General features: G+C 49.6%; 2 protein-coding genes across 4 annotated transcripts in view; one reads left to right on the forward strand and one right to left on the reverse strand.

The window, feature by feature from the left end:
- TEX261 (testis expressed 261) overlaps positions 1–6,321 on the forward strand; it is a 33,162-nt gene extending 26,841 nt beyond the window's left edge. For 2 of the 3 annotated variants that reach the window (XM_029231678.1, XM_029231679.1), the window contains 4 exons: positions 460–613; positions 2,464–2,531; positions 3,214–3,316; positions 3,598–6,321. In XM_029231678.1, coding sequence (XP_029087511.1) covers positions 460–613; positions 2,464–2,531; positions 3,214–3,316; positions 3,598–3,713 — 441 coding nt within the window. In that variant the 3' untranslated portion in view covers positions 3,714–6,321. The remainder of the gene's footprint in view (positions 1–459; positions 614–2,463; positions 2,532–3,213; positions 3,317–3,597) is intronic. The other variant, XR_003794860.1, reaches the window with a different exon arrangement.
- Positions 6,322–7,000: 679 nt separating this feature from the next.
- Positions 7,001–12,300, reverse strand: ANKRD53 (ankyrin repeat domain 53). The gene is made up of 5 exons (XM_029231606.1): positions 11,815–12,300; positions 11,278–11,477; positions 9,818–9,982; positions 9,325–9,445; positions 7,001–7,720 (listed from the first exon to the last, which is right to left on the reverse strand). The coding sequence occupies exons 1-5, from the start codon at positions 12,298–12,300 to the stop codon at positions 7,001–7,003; spliced, it is 1,692 nt and encodes a 563-aa protein (XP_029087439.1).
- Positions 12,301–21,212: the final 8,912 nt, after the last annotated feature.

The raw sequence follows: 21,212 nt of genomic DNA on the forward strand, positions 1-21,212 counted from the left end.
GCAGGGGACATGGGTTCATGCCCCGGTCCGGGAAGATCCCACATGCCGTGGAGCAGCTGGGCCCGTGAGCCATGGCCGCTGAGCCTGCGCGTCCGGAGCCTGTGCTCCGCAACGGGAGAGGCCGCAACAGTGAAAGACCCGCGTACCACAAAAAACAAAAAAAGGAATGGGAAAGACTAGAATTGAAATCTGAACTTTGATCATGTATATGTACATGTGTTGGGGTCACAGTGTAAACTGTTTTTCTTACTGTGGGTTGCTGTCAAACAAACTTTGAGATTGAAAAGTGCTGCCCTTTGGGAGCTGAGAGACTAGCTGGGGAGGTCAGAACTGTGGCTGTGAAACAAGGAGAGACTGAAACATGAACAGAGTGTTGCCCTGAGTAGGCTGGGGGTTAGTGAGTCCAGAAAGGCTGCCTGGAAGAAGCTCCCCACACTGTGTGCCTCTGGTTGTTTTCAGTTCTCCACAGCTGTGCTGATTGGCCTCTACGTTTTTGAGCGCTTCCCCACCTACATGATTGGTGTGGGCCTCTTCACCAACCTTGTCTACTTTGGCCTCCTCCAGACCTTCCCCTTCATCATGCTGACCTCGCCTAACTTCATCCTGTCGTGCGGTGAGAGGGGACATAGTTGGGGAGGCAACTGAGTTGGTTGGACGTGCCCAGCTCAGTCTAGGGCACTGAAGGGGATATAAAGAAAAGAGGCAAACCACTGAGGTCCTCCAGGAGACCAGGCTGATTGGAGGTTGGGGTTCTCACACATGAGGAGCCTAGAGCCCGTGTTGGCTCTAATGACTAGAATTTGGGGAGCTGGGGTACTCAGAAAGGGAGGGCTTTCCTAGGGAGGTAAGTTTGACAAAGGGTTTGAGAAAGGAAAAGAGGTGGGTTGGCCGAGCAGTTATAGCCCCTAAGAAACCACTTGGCCAGGAAAAGCCCAAAGCCTTTCCCTGGCCTGCAGGCAGCTCCCCATCCAGTCCTCTGGCCCAAAGTTGTGATTAAGACGAGCCTCCTGGGGCTCTGGGGGTCCCTGCAGACAGCTGCCTTGGGGTTGACAGACCCAGTTTGGAGGACCCTGGCCTTCCTGCCTTTGCTCTGCCACCAGTTTCTGACCCCAGGGAGTCATTTCCCCTCTCTGGCCTTAGCTTCTCCATCTGTTCAGTGATGTTTAGCAGGCTCATTTGGCACATAGATGCTATAGTTATTCTCGGAAAAGGTTCTAGACAGTATCTGGTTAGCGGGATTGCCTTTTCTCCCTTTAATCATTACTGGTTATCATAGCCTTTGGTCAAGATATCAGATTGATTGGGGTTTCTTAGAGCTGCTTTTCTGTTTCTGTGAGAGAATCTGGAAAGAGACTGTCACTCACAAGGAGGGCATGGTGTTAAAGCCAGGACTGAGTGCCTTGGTGTGATTCCACCAGAGGATTTGTTCTGCGGGGATTGGTGTGAGGAGTCCTTCCCTGGAGACCAGGCTCCTCTTGCGTCTTCCCAGGGGGGAGGGTGCTCCCCAATCCTCCCACCCCTTGGGGAGCTCCCTTGGCTTCCCTTTGTCACTCCCCTGACTTGCCCTCAAGATGCCTGGGAGAGTTTTTCTGAAGATCTGTGGGTGTCAGGTACCATCCTATCTTCCAGTATGCCCTCGCCCTAGAGCGCGGCTAGGAGCGGCAGAGCTGTGGTTGTCTGCCTTAGAAGGGGAGAGGCAAGAGAGGAGAAAAGAGGAAAGATTCGTGGCAGTTGGCTGTGAGGTGTATGTGAGGGGTGTTGGGTGTGAGGGGATGCCTTGTTCTGGTGCCTGCCCTTCACCTCACCGTGGGAACCGGCAGAAATGCCTGTCTCGGAGCAGCGAGTCCCCGGGATCTCTCTCTGAATTTGGCTGCATGCTAAGGAGGTGGTGGGATCCAGAACATACCAGTTCACACCAGTGAACCTTATCCTGAGGACGGACCCCTCCCCCAGAATTTTGAGGAACCCTAAGATTGCACTGCAAACCGTCTAGCAAACTGTGCCCTTTCATTCCTGAGGAGTGAGAGCCTCCTCCCTGCTGCCCCGTCTGGAGTGGACTCCTTGGGAGCGTGTGCTCTGCACGCCCGTGACACCCTCCCACACAGCCCTGCGGAGCTCTCTTCAGGACTCATGGCCGCTAAAGACCAGGTCAACTGGCACCGTGCTTTGGAGTGTGTAGCGCTGGAGTCTCATTTTTATAATGTTCAAAGAGTGTTTTACCTACTTCTAATTGGATTCATGCGTGCCCTCTGCAGCGGGCAGGTGGGGTGGGGCTAGTTCTTCCATTCTAACAGACGGGAAACTGGGTTCTGGACAGCAGTGCGCTTGGCACGGAGCCATACTCTGAGCTGGGTGTGAGGTCAGGACTAAGAGTCGGCTTCCAACCTCCGGGGCCTTGTGAAGGTTGAAAGTCTGCTTTATGTTATCCACCCCAGAATAAATGACTCTTCGTTCCCTCAACAGGGCTAGTGGTGGTGAATCATTGCCTAGCGTTTCAGTTTTTTGCAGAGGAGTATTATCCCTTCTCAGAGGTAAGAAGTATTCAGTACGTCATCAAACTACTAACCGGGACAGAGCGAGTAAAAGGGACTTGCGTGATTTCTTTGTGAACTTGACTATGATTTGAAACTGAGTTTATTCAGGGATGACACATTTTTTAAAAAAATGGTATAGGCGATTTTAGAAAGCAGTGAGGATGAGAAGCAGGGACCCCTTTGGCTGCGGTGGGGAGGACACTGCTGTCTCCCAGTGAGTCCTTTGGGGATGCCAGCATCCCAGCCTAGCATCCTAAGGTCAGGAAGGGGCGGTGGGGTGGCCTGGTCTGACGCAGACCTCACAGGGCAGGGGTGGGCCACAACCCTGAACCCTGCTACTCCAGTTTGAACCCCTGGGGAAGAACAAGGTCGCTTCTCTAGGGAACATGGGTCATTCATGGTTTTGCCCTCCATCTGCCTCCTTTGGTTCAGAGGAGTTGCTTGTCCTAGTGACCACGATTTGGGGATTGTGGCCACACAGTCATCTTTGGTCTCCACCTTTCCCCACTGAATTTTCTCCATGTCTGGGGGTGTCCTGTCTCTGCTTCCCGGGCCCTGGTCCCCTTCAGAGATCAAGTGTGGGGCACACTTGACCGCCTCTCTAAGATACATGGTGAGCACACCTGGCCCAGCCTTGGCATCTCCAGGGGCACCCTCATCTCAGTGTCTCTGTTGCCAGGTCCTGGCCTATTTCACTTTCTGTCTGTGGATAATCCCGTTTGCGTTCTTTGTGTCACTGTCGGCTGGGGAGAACGTCCTGCCCTCCACCATGCAGCCCGGAGGTGAGAAGGGGTTTGTAAGGTGGGAGGCATGGTGGGAGGACGCCAGCAAGGCCTGAGTTGCTGGGGGAGCTGGAGCCCGCCCTGTGATGGAGACACTTGGACTCTGGGTGGGTGGGCAGAGCTGTGTTCACACACACACACACACACACACACACACACACACACTCTCATCTCCCTGCACACACACACACACACTCTCTCCTCTCCCTGCACGCGCACACACACACACACACACACACACACACACACACTCTCTCATCTCCCTGCCTGTGTCTCCACAGATGACGTGGTCTCCAATTACTTCACCAAAGGCAAGCGGGGCAAACGCTTAGGGATCCTGGTTGTCTTCTCCTTCATCAAAGAGGCCATTCTACCCAGTCGGCAGAAGATGTACTGAACTTCTGCGGAGGGGATGCTGGGGCAAGATCAGGAGAGTCAGGCCCCTGGGCTTCTGCAGTAGGTGGGTGCCGGGAGCTGGAAGGCACCTTCCCCCAGTGCTGGCCCTCCTTCCCTCGACTCCCCCGGAAGCCCCCATCCCCACCGTCCTCAGGAAGCTCAGCTTGGCTCAGATCTGATGCTGCCGGAGGCTGAGGCCTAAGAGGGTGCCAGGGAGGATGCGGTGCCTGCTTAGCCAGGAGGCCGTGGTCCACCTGGGTGTGCAGAAGCTGAGCTCCTGTGGCCCTCCCGCCCCCTCCTGTGATGGGTCCGGAGTTCTGGCTCAGCCAGGGCAGGCAGGGCAGGGGCCGTGAAGCTGGAGAGCAGACAGTGATAACTGCTATGGGCAGATGGCCATGGGGAGGGGCCGTGGCTTAGCACTTGCAAGAGAAAGTTTTGCTGTTGAACTGTGATTTCTGTCCAAGTGCTGATTCCCGTTTGAATAAAGATTCTAGGTGGCCCTGTTTGCCTTAATACCCTGAAAGTTCATCTTCCTTTCTTCCTGCTGACCTTCCGCCTGGACTGGCTTTTCTGCGCCAGGGGCTCCTTTTCTGGGTTTGGGTCTTGCCTTTCCGAAGGGACTGTTCTTGTGGCCCTTAGTGGGAAGGGGACAGAGATGAGGAGCTGAGCCTGGAGTGGGAGGCGGGGGAGTGGGGATGGATGCGGCCTTTCTTAATCCCCTTCTCTCTCCTTCCATCTCTTCTTTCCTCAGGGCTCCGTGACTGTCAGACTGGGGGCAGAGAGGGGATGGTGTGGGACTGGGTTGGATTTTTCAGGAGAACGTATACAGTATCCTATTTATAAGTCTTGGCCTAGGGAAGAGAGTGGTTTCTGGCTGAATTCTGTCTCAGGCTCGAGGAGAAACGTTAAAAATTGGCTTCTTGGCAGCCTGGGCTACCGCCTGTTTTGTAAGAAACAGGGCTGGTGAGAGAAGCTGTTTGTCACTCTAAGAGCACACAAGGGCTGGCCCTCTCTTCTGAGTGGTCTTGGCTCCTGGGGAGGTGATCAGTCTTCTAAAACGGCAGGCCAGGTCCTGGGCACAGGCCAGCATTTGTTGACCTTGCTTTCCAACTACAGTGCCTTACAAGTACTCAGCAGTACATATGCGAATGAAGTCCCCACGAGAGCCATTACCAGACATGTCCTATACCTCAAAGCTAAGCAGACAGGTGCGGAGATGGACTGCACGCATGTGGTACCTTTCAGCCACAGGGAAGACCTCTGTGCTTGAAAATCTTACCTCTACATCCTGCCTCAAGTCCCACCGTAGCCCTTCATTTCCTTGGGTCTAGCATTCCCGTTCTCTTAAAAATACCAGCCTTCCCCTTTCCTGGGGAGGAGCAGTACATTTTGGCCTTCTCTCAGTGGCACTGAGATTGCCAGGCCCTTTTGTCCTATGCAGACAAGGGAGGACAAGGTGGAGGACACTGGAGGCCAGTGTCCTGACTGCTGGCCAGCAGCTGGCCTTGCTCTCCGTTGCTGTCCATTTCTTTGTTTCTCACCCCAATGGTGTGGCTTTGCCCTCCATTCACTCCACTGCCAGTGTTCTGGGGGTTGCTAGTGACCTTGTGCTAAGTCCAGCGGACCCTCTTCATATCTCCTCTTTCTGGATTTGTGCAGCATCGGGCGGGGCTCGTCACCCCCAGCGTCCCAAGCACTTCTGTGGCTGGTTCTCCCTCTCTGGCTGCTCCTTTCCGGGTCCTGTGCAGGCCCCTCCACTCACCCCCCGCGCAGTGGGGTTTCTCAGGGTTCGGTCGTGTGTTCCCTGGAGGAGCCCATCCGTGCTGATGGTTTCAAGGAATTGAGAGCCGACAGCCAGCCCCAGCATCCCTCTCGGTCCTCTGAACCACAGTTCTGCTGCCTTTGGGCACACAGACAACTCTCATGGCCCAGATAGCACTTGGTGCCACCTTTTGCAACCTGCCTTTTCTGGGTACCTGCCTTGGCCCCAAGATCACTCAGGAGCCCGACCAGAAACCTGCTTTCTCTTTCTGCCCTGACATCCAATCTCTAACAACTGTCAAGTTTCCCTTCTTAACATCTCTTGATTTGAGCCACCCCCTCTGTCAGCACCTTTCACCTGGATTATTGTGACGGCCTCCTTCTGCTTCTCTATCCCACAGCCAGAGTTGTCTTTCTAATGCATGGTTGATCTAGTCACTCCCTGGCTTACAACCTTCCATGGCTCCCCCCGTCAGGATAAAGTCCAGACCCTTGAGCATGGCTCGTGAGGCTCGTGGTGTCCCGGCTCTCGCTCGCCTCTCTGGCCTCATCACTTGCCACCTTGCATTCTGATTTTCAGCCTCCTGTATCCAGAGATGCCACTTTAATTCCCTTTCTTCTGCTCGCCTGAGTACCTTCTCTGTCAGTTCTCAACTTAGATTTCACTTCCTCCAAGGAACTTTGAATGTCCCCTCTCCCTCCAGCACACCACACAGATCACTCTGGGCTTACTTGCCTGCTTACTGGTTTATCTCCCCATTAGACTGTAAGCTCCTTGAGGGCAGGAATCGTCCTTCAGTTTTTGTATCAACCGTGCCTAGCTTGGCACCTGGCACATAGAAAGTACTCAATAAATGTTTGTTTAATGAATGATTTGTAGTGGTGTGTACAGGGGATAGCAGGGGACCCAGGATAGCTTCCTGGAGAAAGTACAAGTGCTTTCAGTCTCAAACTGAAGCCATAGGTCCTCCCTCCCTTCTCCAGAAAGGCTGCCCGTGCCTCCCTGTGCTGCAGAAACCCCAGTGGCAGCTGGGAGTGAAGGATGGCAGCCCATAGTGGCAGGGAAGCCAAAGACAGGGTGACACGTTAGCTCTCTTCCTCCCTGTTCTGGAGATGCAGAGTGAGGCTTAGAACCTGCAGCAGGAAGGACTTAATATGAACAAGAGGCAGAATTTCCCAGTGGTCCCTCATCCTGGAATCCTTGTCCCTGGTGAGCTGTTGGGTGTGAGGAAGGGAAATGGGGACACCAAGGTGTCACTTTTACAATGGTAAGGCCCAGGATAGAGGAGGATCCCCACTCTGAGCCTTGGCCTACTGCCCTAACTTGGAGATCCTGGGGGAGTCCAAGAGATTCCTTTGTGGAGAGAAGGGAGACCTGGGAGCTGGGTTTTGTCGGGGAGGGGGCTCCGATCCTTGAGCTTGGGGGTGGGCAGCCTGTGGGCACTCCCCTTCCTCCCCATCCATACAGAATCACCACACCTCAGCCTTCACTGGGCAGCCTCCAGTCGGGAGGCTACCAAAATAAGTTTAAGTGGGGGGTGGTTTGGGGGAGGGCAGAGTGGGGAGCCCTCGATGGGCTCGCACAGCTGCCAGGAAGCCTTCGTCAAATGTCTCTCGCAGGTTCATGCTCAGAGTGTCGGTCCAGAAGGTGCCATCACCCAGGCGCCGCTTCCGGGGCACCTCTCTCATGGTGACAGAACAGAAGCCCTGGGGTACCTTCATCCTGCACGGCTGCAGCGACGGGTACAGCTCACGGATTATCACCTCTAAAGGCAGCCGGGGCACAGGCGCCACCTGGTTGCCGGCCACCGTGCGCAGGAGCGTACCGCCGTGCCCGTCGGACCTCACCTCGAGGAAGCAGCGGAAGTCGTGCTCCGGCCTGGGGTCGGGATGCACGCCCAGGCGGATGCCCTGCGGGTAGCCGATCTGGGCGGTGGGGGACCTGACAGGGTTGTTGCTGAGATTCCACACCTTGGGCCGCCTGACCATGAGCTGCTTGCAGGTGGGTATAGGCATCACCGAGGGCTGACTGGGCTGCAGTGTCTGCCGCAGGCACGCCTCTTGGGAGGGGTAGAAGCTCTTGGGAGGCCACAGTGCCCCGTGCTTGGGGGTCTTGGAGAGCACAGTGGCCTGGGGTGGAGGACGGGGCTCTCCCTGAGTGTTGCGGATCAGGGATTGGCCTTGGGGCAGCAGCTTGCGATGGAGCCACTTCTTGAAGTCAGCTTCTCTCAGAATTTGGTGCTCTTTCTGCAATATCAGAAGGCACGAGATAGTTCTGGAGGGCTACTCCCCGTGTGCTTCTGTGGAAGGGGGCCCTGTGGCTGCAGCCCGGGAAACCTCAGGTTTCTGACTGAGTAGATACCTTCCTGCCTCCGGGGAACCCAGAGTCTGATGAGAGAAACCCCTGCCTGTGGGAGCCCTTGTTCTGTTGGGGAGACAGCCACTGCCTGGAGGGGGCCCCTGGGCTCATGGGACAGACAGAGCCTTTCCCATAGGAGAGACCTCCAATCTGATGGAGATACAGCCTCTGCCCTAGGTGAGGTCTCCAACTTGAGGGGGGAGACACAGTCCCTGCCCTATGGAAAAACTTGAGTCTTAATGGGGGAGACCAGCCTCCACCCCCACTAAAGGAGTTCCCAGTCTGATGGTGGAGACATGTCCTGCCCTAAGAGAGTCTCTGGGTTGATGGGGAAAAAGGCAAATGAGTGATGTAGACTTATCCTTGACCCTGGAAGGAGAAAGCAGAAAAGTTTGGAAGGCTAGGAACTGGATGGAGCTAATCTGGGCAGGCTTCTTGGAAGTGGTGGGCCTTGAGTGGTCAGTGTAGGGAGAGAGACAGTTTTGGCTGGCTCTCCAGGCTGGGTGGTGATGCTCTCTGTCCTTGCCTCCACTAGAGCTGAACCTTCAACTCGTTGTCACAGAACCGATCCCTTCCCCCCTCCCCATCTCAGTGTCTCACTTCCCAGACTGTTGCTAAGCAGTCAGGTGGTTTGGAGATTGACCCAGCTTCAGATGTAGGCTCTGATTAGGCTAAGCCAATCATAATAATTCCATCAGCCTCGCCCCAGACATAAGTCAGTCAACACATGGCGTTCTTTTAGCTCTAGGGATTGGAACAAGAATGGACACGTGATCCAGTTGAGGCCAATAAGAGATAAGGGGAGATCTTCAAGGGGCTTCTGGGAAATCTTAGAGCCACAGGAACAGATGTGCTTTGCCTCCTCTGGATACATACATGACTATGAAGGCTGGGTGACACAGCGGAGGGTAGGACAGGGAAATTTGGCGAGGAATGCAGCTGGAAGAGCTGGAGTACCGGATTTTGCCAGCCCCGAAGCCCTCCCAACTCCTGGATCCACTTAGGATTCCCAGCATCTTCTTTTGGGGTTTTCTGGTTCTTACATCCTGTGTAGTTATACCTGCTTAAAATCCTTTATTCTCCTTTTCTGTACCAGCTGAGGTCTGACATTGATCTGGGCCCCTGCCGGGTCTCTAGCTTGTCAGTCTCCAGCTCACATCTGATCCCCTGGCTGTACTGAATTTGCACTTCTTGACAAACTCCACACTCTCATGTGCCCCTATGCCCCTCCGCAGGGCTCTCTGTTCCTTCTACCAGGTTAGTCCTTTCCTGATTCTTCATGTGGCCAACTGCTGCCCACCTTTAAAGAGTCCTCTTGGGCATTATCCCTTCGGCGCCCTCCTCCTCAGAGGAGGGGGTGAGGGAGGCTTCTTCTGGATGGGACCACTTCTAGCCACTCTTCTAACTAACTGTGCATGTGGGTCCCTGCCTCCTCTGCTCACATGCCTGGATGGCCGGTGCCGCTGCCCGTCCTACTGGCCCTACCCCTTACTTGATACTCAGTCAGGTAGTCCTCCTCCATGATGGCCAGCTGGTTCTTGAGCCTCTTCAGTTTCCCCATCTCATGGGCAAAGTCCTTCTTGTCCTGTTTCCACATGGCATCCTTCAAGAACCTGGTGCCGAGGCGGGGGCATGTCATTCCCCAGTGACAGCTTCGCCCTGGGCAGGGAAGACTGGCTGCTGCTGAGGGCCTGGGTGGGAGTGGGCAGAGCTGCCAGAGGTGAGAGGAGCAAGATGACCCATCCCCACTGCCCGAGGCCCCTCTGGCTAAAGCGTCTGATGGATCACCACCCTCCTGCCGAGGAGCTGGGGCCTCACGGCAGTGCTAAACCCCAGGGGTGAGGCCCTGTGGAGAGCCCTGGGAATAGCATCCTGGGGAGAGGCGCCCTCTGCAGGCTCATCCCCAGACCCTCCTCTTACATGCTCAGCTCTGGGTGAGGGCCCTGGGGAAGGGTGACAGGCAGGGTTGGTTCTCACAGCCTCACCGGGCACAGATGCGGTGGTTCCATATTTTGCAGTAGTCGATGGGCTTGCAGCCCATGGCATCTTGGGCATGCACATTGGCACCTTTCTGCACCAGGACCTTCACACAGCTCAGCAGGCCCTCGCGGGCTGCCAGGTGCAGGGGTGTGGAGCCGTTGCATGTCTGACTGTGGAGGGCCCCGCCGGGGTGGGGGTGGGAGGAGGGCAGAAAGGAAGGACCAAGGGCATCTGCCTGTCAGATAGGTGAGCCAACCAGCTTCCAGGCCTGCTCTGCCACCAGTCCACTGGGTGACCCTGGCATGTCCCTTCTCCTCTCTGTACCTCAGTTTCTTCAACTGTAGAAGGAGAGTTTGTACTAAATGAACAGCAAAAGTCTGATTATGGGGTGTGTGACCGTGAGGAAATGCTAGAAGGAGAGCTGGTTGGCTGGAGCTCAGAGACCACTAACCTCATCTCCTCTTAAACCACTCAGCCCTCCTGCCCCTTCCCCACACCTAGCCATGGCCCACAAGGCCTGCATGGCCGGGGCCCTGCTTCCTCCCCAACTTTGCCCTCTGACCTTGCCCCACTCTCTCCCAGCATGGCCTTTACACCTCTGCCTGGAACACTCTTCCTTGGCTTTGCTAGGCTGGCTCACCTCTCCATTCTCTCCTTAGAGGTAACTGCTCTTCCCAAATAGATCTTCTCCCTGCCCGCTTTACTCACCACCCCACCACCCTGTTTATACCCTTCATAACCACTTACCACACTCTGTCATTTTGCTCATTCATTAGTTTGCTAATTGGCTGTCTGCTCCTGCGCTAGTATATCAGCTTTACGAGGGCAGGGACCATTGCTGTATGTTCACCATTATATTCCTCAGCTCTGGCGCAGCGCTTAGCACATTACAGCTGGATAAGTATTTTGAATGAATGCAGTCTCCTATATGCCATCCATGCGCTTTCCATGCATTTTCTCAATTATCACAATAGTCTCACGTGATAGGCACTGTCATCCCCCCAAATTTCAGTTGAAGACACTGAGGCAAGTAGTTCCCAAACTCTGCTGCAAATGAGAAATAGCTGGGGATCTTTTGAGCCTTCCAGAGTCCAGGCCACACCTCAGACCAATTAAATGACAACCTTTGGATTGGAACACAGGCATTGGTACATTGGCACAGGTGATTCCAGTGTACAGACCAGAGGCTGTACAGGGAACCAGAGCACTGAGGCTTAGGGTTGAGTGACTTGCCTGAGGCTTTTCTGTCTGGTAGCAGGTAGCAAAGCTGGGACACGAACTAGGTCTGTCCTCTCCCAAAATCTCTTAACCACGACACCATGTGGGCTCTCTGACTGTTCATGTGGGAATCAGTCCTTGTCGCCCCACAGCCCCGCTGCCTGTCCTGCTTGGATCTGCCTGCCTGGAGGTGGGGTTCTTATCTGCCCAGGCTCCAGGCCACTCTCCCCTCACAGGCTGGACTCACGTGTTGAGGGCCGCCCCTTGCTTAATCAGATAGTGAATGCAGGGCAGGGCCACGGTCTTGTTGTCACTGTGGATGACAAGGTGTAGAGGTGTCTGGCCATTGTTGGTGGGCAGGTCCGCGGGAAACTTGTACTCCTCTACCAAGACCCTCAGGCATGCAAGCTTGCCGCTCTGGGCTGCAAAGTGGATGGCAGTGAAACCCTGTGGGGGCCAGAGGAGGCGGGAAGAGGCTGAGCAGGACTGGCACCCAGGGCCCACAACCTAACCTAGAGAGCAATTTCTTGGGGTTACCCTCCCCCTCTTCTCTGTGCCCCCGGGGAATCGCACGTACCCCTTTCCCACTCCCGTATCGCTCACCCTTCCTCGCTCCCCCCAAAATGGCCTTCCAGACGGTCGGAAGGTGAATTAGGACCGTCTACCCAGAAAAGGACATCTCCGGATGCTCCACTGTCACTCTTCGCCAGGTAACTACTACGTACGGAGCTCTCTGTGGGGTGGAGACGACTTCGGTCCCCGCCCCTGAGCTCCGAGCCCTTACCTTGTCATCGGCCGGGATTTTCCCCCGGTGCCGATTTAGACAGAACCGCAACCATTCCAGGTTGCCCAACGAGGCCGCGAACAGCTCGTGGTAGCTCCCGATCGCCCTCTGGTCCCACACCTCGGCGAGACTCACGGAGCTAGAGCAGGCGCGGGGAGGAAGGCGGGAGTGAGCCGGGCAGCGGCGGCCTGCGGGCCCGCGCGGGCCAGGCCCCCACGTGCCCGAAGGCCTTTCTGGAGGCCGGGCCAGGGCGCGCTGCGCGGCAGGGCAATGGGGACGCGACCGTCGTCTAAGGCCCCGGGCAGCGCTCAGGAGGCGAGCCTGACCCGGCCGACCCCAGGCGCTCCACGCCCAGCCGCTCCGGGAGGCCCGAGCGGTTTCCCGCGCCCCGACGCCCGCACACCCGCTCCTAGGCCCACCTGGGCCGCCGGGCCGCCGGGCCGCCGAGTCGCCGCACCTAGCTGACACCTTCTCCGCCAGCCGCATGGGGACGACCCCTGAGAGGCGCCGCCGCCTGCGGGGTGCCGCCCGCCCGCCGAGGTTCCAGCTCGCGCTCTGGGTGTCGGGCGGGCGCTCTCGGGCGAGGGTCGCGGTGTCGGCCCCGCTCGCCTCCTCGACCCCGGCGCCGCCCCGCCTGCCACCCCACCCCCGCGGCCCAGTTGTCCTGGAGACTCGACATCGCACACACCCCACACTGAAAGACGCTTACCTTTTGTTTATGATTATAAAATTGGTTAAGTGCTGATTGTACAAAACAGAAAGGACAATGAAGATATTACAAGTCAATACCACCACCCACAGAAATCACGGTCTATTACTCTACGTGTATGCATATTGTATACGTTTTTGTGCCTCTTTTCTTTCAGCGCTAAATTATGAGCCAGCTTCCATTGTCAGTCCACATACTAAACGTGTATTATGACGCAACCGGAGCCCAACATCGTGATGGATGCGCTGTCAATTTCACATGTGCTGCCGAAAACTAAATGGCTCATTTCTGGTTGATTTCTTAGGATGGATTCCTGGGAGTAGAATTACTAAGTGAAAGGGAATGAACATTGTTTAGCTGTTGATATACGTTTCCAAACTGCCCTCCAGCAAGGTTTTCTATTCCCTTACACTTCCACCTGAAGCGAAACAGATACACTGTAAATCAGCCACGTGACTTTGGTCAAGTAGCCAAGCAATAAATGTTGCTTGAATCAGTGTTAGTGTTACTGAACCATCCACATTCTCGCCCCTTCTCAGGGGAAACAGACCCCAAGCTTATTAGAGGGCTACTGAGGCCCCAGGGTCGACTCTAGGCTTATCTGGCCACACCACCCACTTCTAACGACCTTCTTCCTTCTGCACCGGACTTCCCAGTGTTTCCACTGGGAAGGTCTATGATGGAGGGGAGAGGGTCTATTATGACCACAGTGACCTGCAAGGAGAGACAAAAATGCAGATTCTCCAACCAGAAGGACCTCTCCCCCTCTCCAGGGAAACCTCCTTTCGTAGCCCACTTGCCTTCCAATCCCAGTGGTCAGAAGGAGCCAGCACCTCTCCTGAGCACCTTGAAAACCAGCAACTCCTACTGGATATTTGCCCCAGTTGGGGCCTTAGCAACTGGCTTCAAAGTAAGATAAAGTGACAATGTTTTGCAGGGACAGATTTTGAGGATTTCCTGGAAGCTGAGGGATTCTTTGGGCTGTTGCTTTTGGAATACGAGGATCCAAACAATGGCAGCAAGACCTTATGTCTGTGTTAGGGGTCGGAGGGTGTATCTCAGGACCTCTTCAAGTAAACGCTCTTTATCTTCACCTGGGGTATCTTGCGGTCTCTATAGCGGTGGTTGCAACCCTGGCTGTACATTGGAATCACCTGGCGGTGGGGGGGTGCATATCAATGTGGGGGACTTGTGTCTAGCGATTCAAATTACAAGTTGACCCTAGAACAACGCGGGTTTGAACTGCGCAACGTGGGTTCATTCATACGTGCATATTTTTCAATAGTAAATGCTACATGGTCCCTGGTTGGTTGAATCTGCGGATAAGGAGGAACCGCGTTTATGCAAGGCCAGCTCTACGTTAGGTGAGGATTGACCCCCACGTCGTTCAAGGGTCAACTAATTGATCTGGTTTAGAGCCTGAGCAGTTGGTGTTTTGTAAATTTCTCTAGGTGATTGTCACATGCAGCCAGGGTTGAGAAGGACTTTGAGGCATTCCTGCCTCAGTCCTCTTCCTGAGGAGGCCAGAGGCTGCAGATGATCCTGAGGAGAGAAGGTCACAGAGTGAGGCAGGGGGGAGATGGGAGGAGAGGATGGCTTTTACCCTAAAGACCCCTTGGCCAGAGCTAGAGCCATGCGGCTGGGCAGACAGTGCCTGATGGAACAACAGAAGCCAGACCACGGGGAGGGCAGATGGCAGAAAATGCCCAGAGCGGGTGGATTTCCTCTCTGGAAGGGGATGGTGAGGGTATAATCTCCTGAACAACTGGTTTGACAGCCTCCAGGCAAGGGTGATGGAAGGCAGAGGGAAGAGGCAAACCCAGAGAGAAACGGAAGCAGGACCTCAGAGCCTGCTGTCTCCACATCCCGGTCCCATGCCCAAGGCCCGCTCCTCATTGCTCCCGAAGCCACTCCGAGATCCTTCCAAAGCTTAAGCTAGTTTGGATTGTTTCTATCACTTTTAACTGAAGCCCGACTAGTAAAAACTTCCTGAGGTTAAATTCTCCATAGAAACAAATTATTGGGACCAGTGAGGTGGTCCCTGGAAGATGCTGTGTGGGCCAGGGCACTGTGGAACCCCAGAGGACATTGGGACCAGTTCCTAAGGGGTGGGTGTGCTTTGGACGCCAGGACTGGTTGGTTTGAGCAGGGGCACACTCACCTGGGCTAGGGCAGGAGGAGGCTGGCACTTTCCCTGTGGCCTGGCTGGTGCTAGCGCATTGTCTGAGGATGGTAGTAGGACAGGGGATCTTGGCTGCAAGCACTTGAAGTCCTCGAGTGATGGGTCTGGTTTCTGGCTGTGGTGGTAATGGCATAGGAAACGGGGCTGACTGATTTTGAGGTAGTTTGAGCTGTAGTTGTGGGAGGGAGGAATAATGCTACCTTGATGGGGTAAACACTCCCATCTGCGGTAGAAAGGAAGCTTGGAAGATAGGTCCTAAGAGGTAGGAGAGGGAACGCCTGCCTCTTGAGACCAGATTTGGAGAAAGACAGGAATCTGGGTGCCTATTACATTGTGAGCATGGAGCTGGAGCCTGTTCAGGACAGGAACCCCTGAGGAAAGAAGGTCACAGAGTGAGGCCTTTTTCAGATTTGTGTGCCCATTTTCTTATCTGTTCTCCCTAGTACTCTCAATGAAGGCGTCAAATCTGAATGAATCCTTTGCTTCAGCCTCAGAGCAATTCCAAAGGATCAGCAGAACCATAGCTGGGCTGGTGTTTTCAACCCACCACCGAGTGTCTCAGAGATTGGAGGTTATCATGAAGCTTTCAGTAACAGTATCATGCTTAATTCTAACAACCCCAGAAGGGATCTAAAATGTTAATTCTAATGTCCCTTGAACTGCTGAGAGCTACAGTGAGTTTGTCTCAAATCCCTATGCCCAGCTTCCACTTCTGGAATGGTAGCATGAGGCGCTCTGTTGACCCACTGTCCTACTGTAACTGGTAAAGACTATTTTACAAATCAATTGTAAAAGTCTCTGGAAATTTTCCTAAGGGCATACAGCAAATGAAGAAACTTATTCAAGAAAATCTACTAAATCTCAGCGAGAACAGTGAGAGTCTGTGGCACTTAAGCTACAACCTGCTCCCTCCCTCCTCTCTCCCCATCTCAGAGCAATGACTGAAGCTCTGATCCAGGTGAGTGTGGCCAAGAAAATGGGGTTCCTTTTCCCCTCAGCTCCCAGTCAAGAGATATGGTATCTCACTGAGAGGAGCAGGCTGCCAGCATCTCACCAATGCCTCCTTTCTCTGCTCCAAGTTGTAGAGGCTAAATTCCTGGTGAGTGTAGCCAAAAGATTGGGGCTCCCTTCCTTCACCCAGCCCTCACCAACGGGCAGAGGCTTCATTTCAGGCATGGCAGTCTGAGAATACTGATCACCCTTGTCCCAGCTTACATGCTCATGGGGCAGGGGTTCTGTGTTGGGAGAGGCTTACTGGCAACCTAAATGTCCATCGACAGGATCAGAGGCTACCACCAGTGCCCAGAACCCTGCTCTCAAAGCCGGATGTCATTCTGAGAGATATGAGCCACTGTCCTTGCCCTCAGCTCCTCAACAGAGACTCAGAGATTATGCCCAGTCAATCCATAAAAACTAAGAGCTCCGAAGCTCTTCCCTAAATCACTGATTTTAGGGAATTCCTTGGCAGTCCAGTGGTTAGGGCTCCATGCTTCCACTGCAGGGGGCACAGGTTCAATCCCTGCTCCGGGAACTAAGATCCCACAAGCCACAAACCCACAAAAAAAAAAAAAAAAAAAAAAAAATCACTGACTTTATTTGGAACAGAGCATGGGGACATTCAAACTTAAGAGTGCTCTGAAAACAATGGAGATTCTGGTTGTAAGCAATTAAAAACAACAAGCTGTAGGCCAGCTAGTTTACCAGAGAGAACCAGGGAAAGAGAAATCTTAGAAGAGCCCTCCTGGGGTCAGAACAAACCTCAAAGAATGGCTTTTAAAACTACCTTCACAAAGGGGCCCAAGTTTAATTGAATCGGACCCTAGAGCAATTTATGTCGTAGGGCATTGTTGACAATAGAGCAATAAGCTGACAATTAGTGGAGCCTAAAAGTCGAGTATGATACCAGCAGAGACAGCCAGTTTAACAGAGAACTCAGGGAAAGAGACAGTCTGAGAGAGTCCTGCTAAAACTACTGCCATCCCAGAGTTACCTGCATATATCCAGAGCTGCATCCTCTTAGCAGTCATATCAGAGGCTTCACATTGATGGGGAAAAATACTTCACTAAAATATTCCATCCAAGTCACTAAATGAATAAACAAGAAAACAACAACAAACAAACCGTGGAGAGGGGGCGGGAAAATCAGTATCCACAGTTGCTACAATATATTACTTAAAAAGTCCAGTTCTCAACAAAAAATTATGAGACATACAAAGAAATAGAAAAAGAATGACCCATAAGCAGGGGTAAAAAAAGAAGCATACAACAGAAATTGTCTCTGAAAGGGCACAGATATCAGACTTAACAAACCAAGATTTCAAAACAGTTATAAGTATTTTCAAAGAACTAAAGGAAACCATACTAAAAAGAAAAGAAAGTATGACAGTGTCTCATCAAATAAGGAATATCAATAAAGAGAAATTATTTTTTTAAAAAAAGAGCCAAATGAAAATTCTGAAATTGAAAAATACAATAGCTGAAATGAAAAGTTTACTAGGAATTCTCAAGAGTAGATTTGAACTTGCAGAAAAAAGAATCAGCAAACTTGAAGATAAGTGGATAGAGATTATGCAATTCAAAGAACAGAGATAAAAAGAGTGAAGAAAAATGAACAGATCCTCAAAAAAAAAAAGAAAAATACATATGGGACATCATTAGGCACACCAACATACACATAATGGGAGTACCAGGATGAGAAGTGAGAGAAAGGAGCAGAAAAAATACTTGAAGAAGTAATGGTTGAAAAAGATTAATCTACACATTTAAGAAGCTCAACAAACTTAAAGTACAAAAACATGAAGTGATTCACACCTGGGCAATCATACTAAAAATGCTGAAGGCAAGGAAAAAATTTTGAAAACAACAAGAGAAAAGTGATTCACCACATACAAGGGGATCCAAAAAAGATAAGCAATTGACTTCCCATCAGAAATAATGTCATAAGGCAGTGAGATGACATATGCAAATGCTGAAAGAGAAAAACTGTCAACCAAGAATCTTATATCCAGCAAAACTATCTTTAAAAAAATGAGGATGAAATAAAAACTTTGCCTACACCCCCCAAAAACAGAAAACAAAAACTGAAAATATTTTGCTAGCAGTCCTGCCTCACAAGAATTACTAATTGAGATTCTTCAGGCTACTAGCAAGTGACCCCATGCCATAATTTGCATCCTTGTAAAACAAAAACAAAACAAACAAAAAACCCAAAGAGCACTGGTAAAGGTAGTTATGTACTTATAAAAAACAATATAAATATGTATTTCTTCTCCTTTTTCTCTTAACTGATTTTAAAAGAAATTGTATAAAACAATATACATATAATTGTATTGTTGGGCCTATAACATATAGAAACATATTTCACAATAACAACTACATCTACAAAGGAGGTAGATGGGAGCAAAGCTGTATGGAGTAAGAAAATAAGTAAGTAAGATTTTAAATATTTATTTTTGGCTGCGCCAGGTCTTTGTTGCGGCATGTGGGATCTTTTTTAGTTGTGGCATGCAGACTTCTTAGTTGCGGCATGCAAACTCTTAGTTGCGCATGCATGCGGGATCTAGTTCCCCGACAAGGGATCAAACCTGGGCCTGCTGCATTGGGAGTGCGAAGTCTTACCCACTGGACCACCAGGGAAGTCCCAGAAAGTACAATTTTAACTTGAATCCACAGGAACAAATGAAGAGAACCAGAAATTGTAAATTAGAAAATTAGTATAACAAAATCTATAAATATATACTGTTCTCAGCTTCTTTAAAGGCTGTAAAATTACATAAAGCAATGGTAACAATGCATATGTAATATATACAGGTTGTAATATGTATAATAATATTACAAAAAAGTGGAAGAGAAAATAGAGATATACAGGACATATAGGATATTCAGTATCTCCTTGGAATTAAGTTAATGTAAGTCTAAAATATATTCTGCTAAGGTGAGATTGTATATGGTAAGCCCTAGAGGAAACACTAAGAAAATAAATAAAAAACAAGAGTTTAACTCATCATTAACAGAATTAAAATGTTAAACTACAAAAGATTCACTTAATGTAAAAGAAAGCATTAAAGGAAGAATAGGGGAACCATAACAACAAAAAAGACACATATAGAAAATGAAAAGTAAAATGGCAGATGTACATCCTACCATATCAGAAATAATAGTCAATATGAATGGATTTAACAATCCAATCAAAAGACAGAAGTGGGCAACCTGAATAAAAATCAAGATCCGACTATATGCCTTCTACAGGAAATATACTTTGGGTTCAAAGACACAAATAGGTTGAAAGTAAAAGGATAAAAGGAAAGAAAAAGTTATATTTTGCAAACAGCAACCATAAGAAAGCTGGAGCGGTTATACTAGTATCAGACAAAAAAGACCTTAACACAAAAAACTGTTACTAGAGCTAAAGAGGGACAATTCATAATGATAACAGGGTTAATCCATCAGAAAGATATAGCAATTATACAGATACGCAGTTAACAACACAGCCCCCAAAATATGAAGCAACTGACAGAATTGAAAGAAGAAATATACAACTTAACAATAATATTTGGAAACTTCAACACCCCACTTTCAACAATGGATAGAACAAGGAGACAGAGTACAACAAGGAAATAGAAGACTTGACAAAACTATAAATAAATGACTTAACAGACATCTATAGCACTCTTCACCCAAAAATAGCAGTATACGCATTCTTCTCAAGTGTACATGGAACATTCTGCAAAATAGACAACATATTAGACAATTAAAAAGCCTCAATAAACTTAAATAAATGTAAATCGTACAATTGTGTGTTCTCTGACCACACTGGAATGAAATTAGAACTCAATAACAGAAAGAAACTTGGGAAATTCACAAATCTATGAAAATTAAGAAACACACTTCCAAATAACAAATGAGTCAAAGAAAAAATCAAAAGGGAAATTACTTTGAGATGAATAAAAACAAAAGCACAGCATACCAAAACTTATTGGGTGCAGCTAAAGCAGTGCTAAGCAGACTATTTATAGCTGTCAATGCCTATGTTAAAAAAGAAGAAAGATCGCAAATGAATAATCTAAAATTCCACCTTAACAATGTAAAAAGAAGAGCAAAGTAAAGCAAAGCAAGTAGAAGGAAAGAAAGATTAGAGTAGAAATTAATGAAATACAGAATAGAAAACAGTAGATAAAATCAACAAAACTAAAAGATGATTCTTTGAAACGATCAAGAAGACTGGCAAATCTTTAGCTAGACTGACTAAGAGAAAAAGAAGAATTAAATTACTAAAACAGGAATTAAAGAGGGGACATTACTACAGACCTAACAGAAACAAAAAGGACTACAAGGGAATACTATGATCAATCATTTCCCAACAATTTATATAGCTTAGATGAAATGGACAAATTCTTCTTTAACAAAAAAAATTTTTTTTAATTAAAAAAAATATTTTTGGCCGCACTGTGCAGCTTGTGGGATCTTAGTTCCCCGACCAGGGATTGAATCCAGGCCTTGGCAGTGAGAACATGGAGTCCTCACCACTGGACCCCCAGGGAATTCCCTGAAGTGGACAAATTCTTAGGACAAAAAGTATCAAAATGGACTCAGGACGAAATACAAAATATGAATAGAACTATAACAAGTAAAGAGGTTGTTAGTAATAATAAACTTTAAAAAAGCCTACCCACAAAGAACATCCCAGGTTTAGACATTTGATGAATCTACCAAATATTTAAAGAAGAATTATTACCAATTACTTACAAACTCTTCCAAAAGTAAAAACTAAAAGATCAAACAATTTCAACTCATTCTGTAAGGCTAGTATTATCCTTATACCAAAATCAGACCAAACGTCACAAGAAAAAAGAAAAAAATCCTACAGGCCAATAGCTCTTGTGAATAAAAATGCAAAAATTCTCAACAAAACACTACCAAACAGAATCTAGTAACATATAAAAAAGATTGTACACCATGACAAAGTGGAATTTATCCCAGGAATTTATCCCAGCCAATGCAATATTGGCTTAACATCTGAAAATCAATTAATGTAATATTACATTATTATTACATTATTACAATTAATGTAATATTCAATAGAATAAAAGACAAAACCCATGATCATCTCAACAGACACAGAAAGAGTGTTTAACAAAATTCCACACCTATTCTAGATAAAGCACTCAACAAACTTGGAACAGAAAGAAATTCCTCAACTTGATAAAGAGTATCTGTGTAAAATCCACAGCTAACATCATAATAGTGAAAGATTGATTTCTCTTTAAGATCAGGAACAAGACAATAATGTCCACTCTTGCCACTTCTATTCAACATTGTATTGAAGGTTATAGCCAGGGAAATAGGGCAAGGAAATGAAATAAAAGGCATCCACATTCAAAAGAAAGAAGTGAGAAGTAAAACTATCTCTACAGATGATATGATCTTGTATATTGAAAATCTTAAGGAACCTGGTATGGGCAAAAGGATAGACATACAGATCCATGGGATAGATCTGGAATCCAGGGG

This window comes from Monodon monoceros, unplaced genomic scaffold (assembly GCF_005190385.1).
Source record: "Monodon monoceros isolate NGI ecotype Baffin Bay Population unplaced genomic scaffold, NGI_Narwhal_1 Super_Scaffold_19, whole genome shotgun sequence".
NCBI classification, from domain to species: Eukaryota; Metazoa; Chordata; class Mammalia; order Artiodactyla; family Monodontidae; genus Monodon; species Monodon monoceros.

Excerpts from the sequence above, each read along its gene's own strand:
- ANKRD53 (XM_029231606.1), bottom strand. The coding sequence starts at position 12,300 with ATGCGGCTGGCGGAGAAGGTGTCAGCTAGGTGCGGCGACTCGGCGGCC. Across the intron at positions 9,983-11,277 it reads CAAGGGGCGGCCCTCAACAC|TCAGACATGCAACGGCTCCA; the intron begins GTGAGTCCAGCC and ends GGCCCTCCACAG. Across the intron at positions 7,721-9,324 it reads ACTACCTGACTGAGTATCAA|AAAGAGCACCAAATTCTGAG; the intron begins GTAAGGGGTAGG and ends CTGATATTGCAG.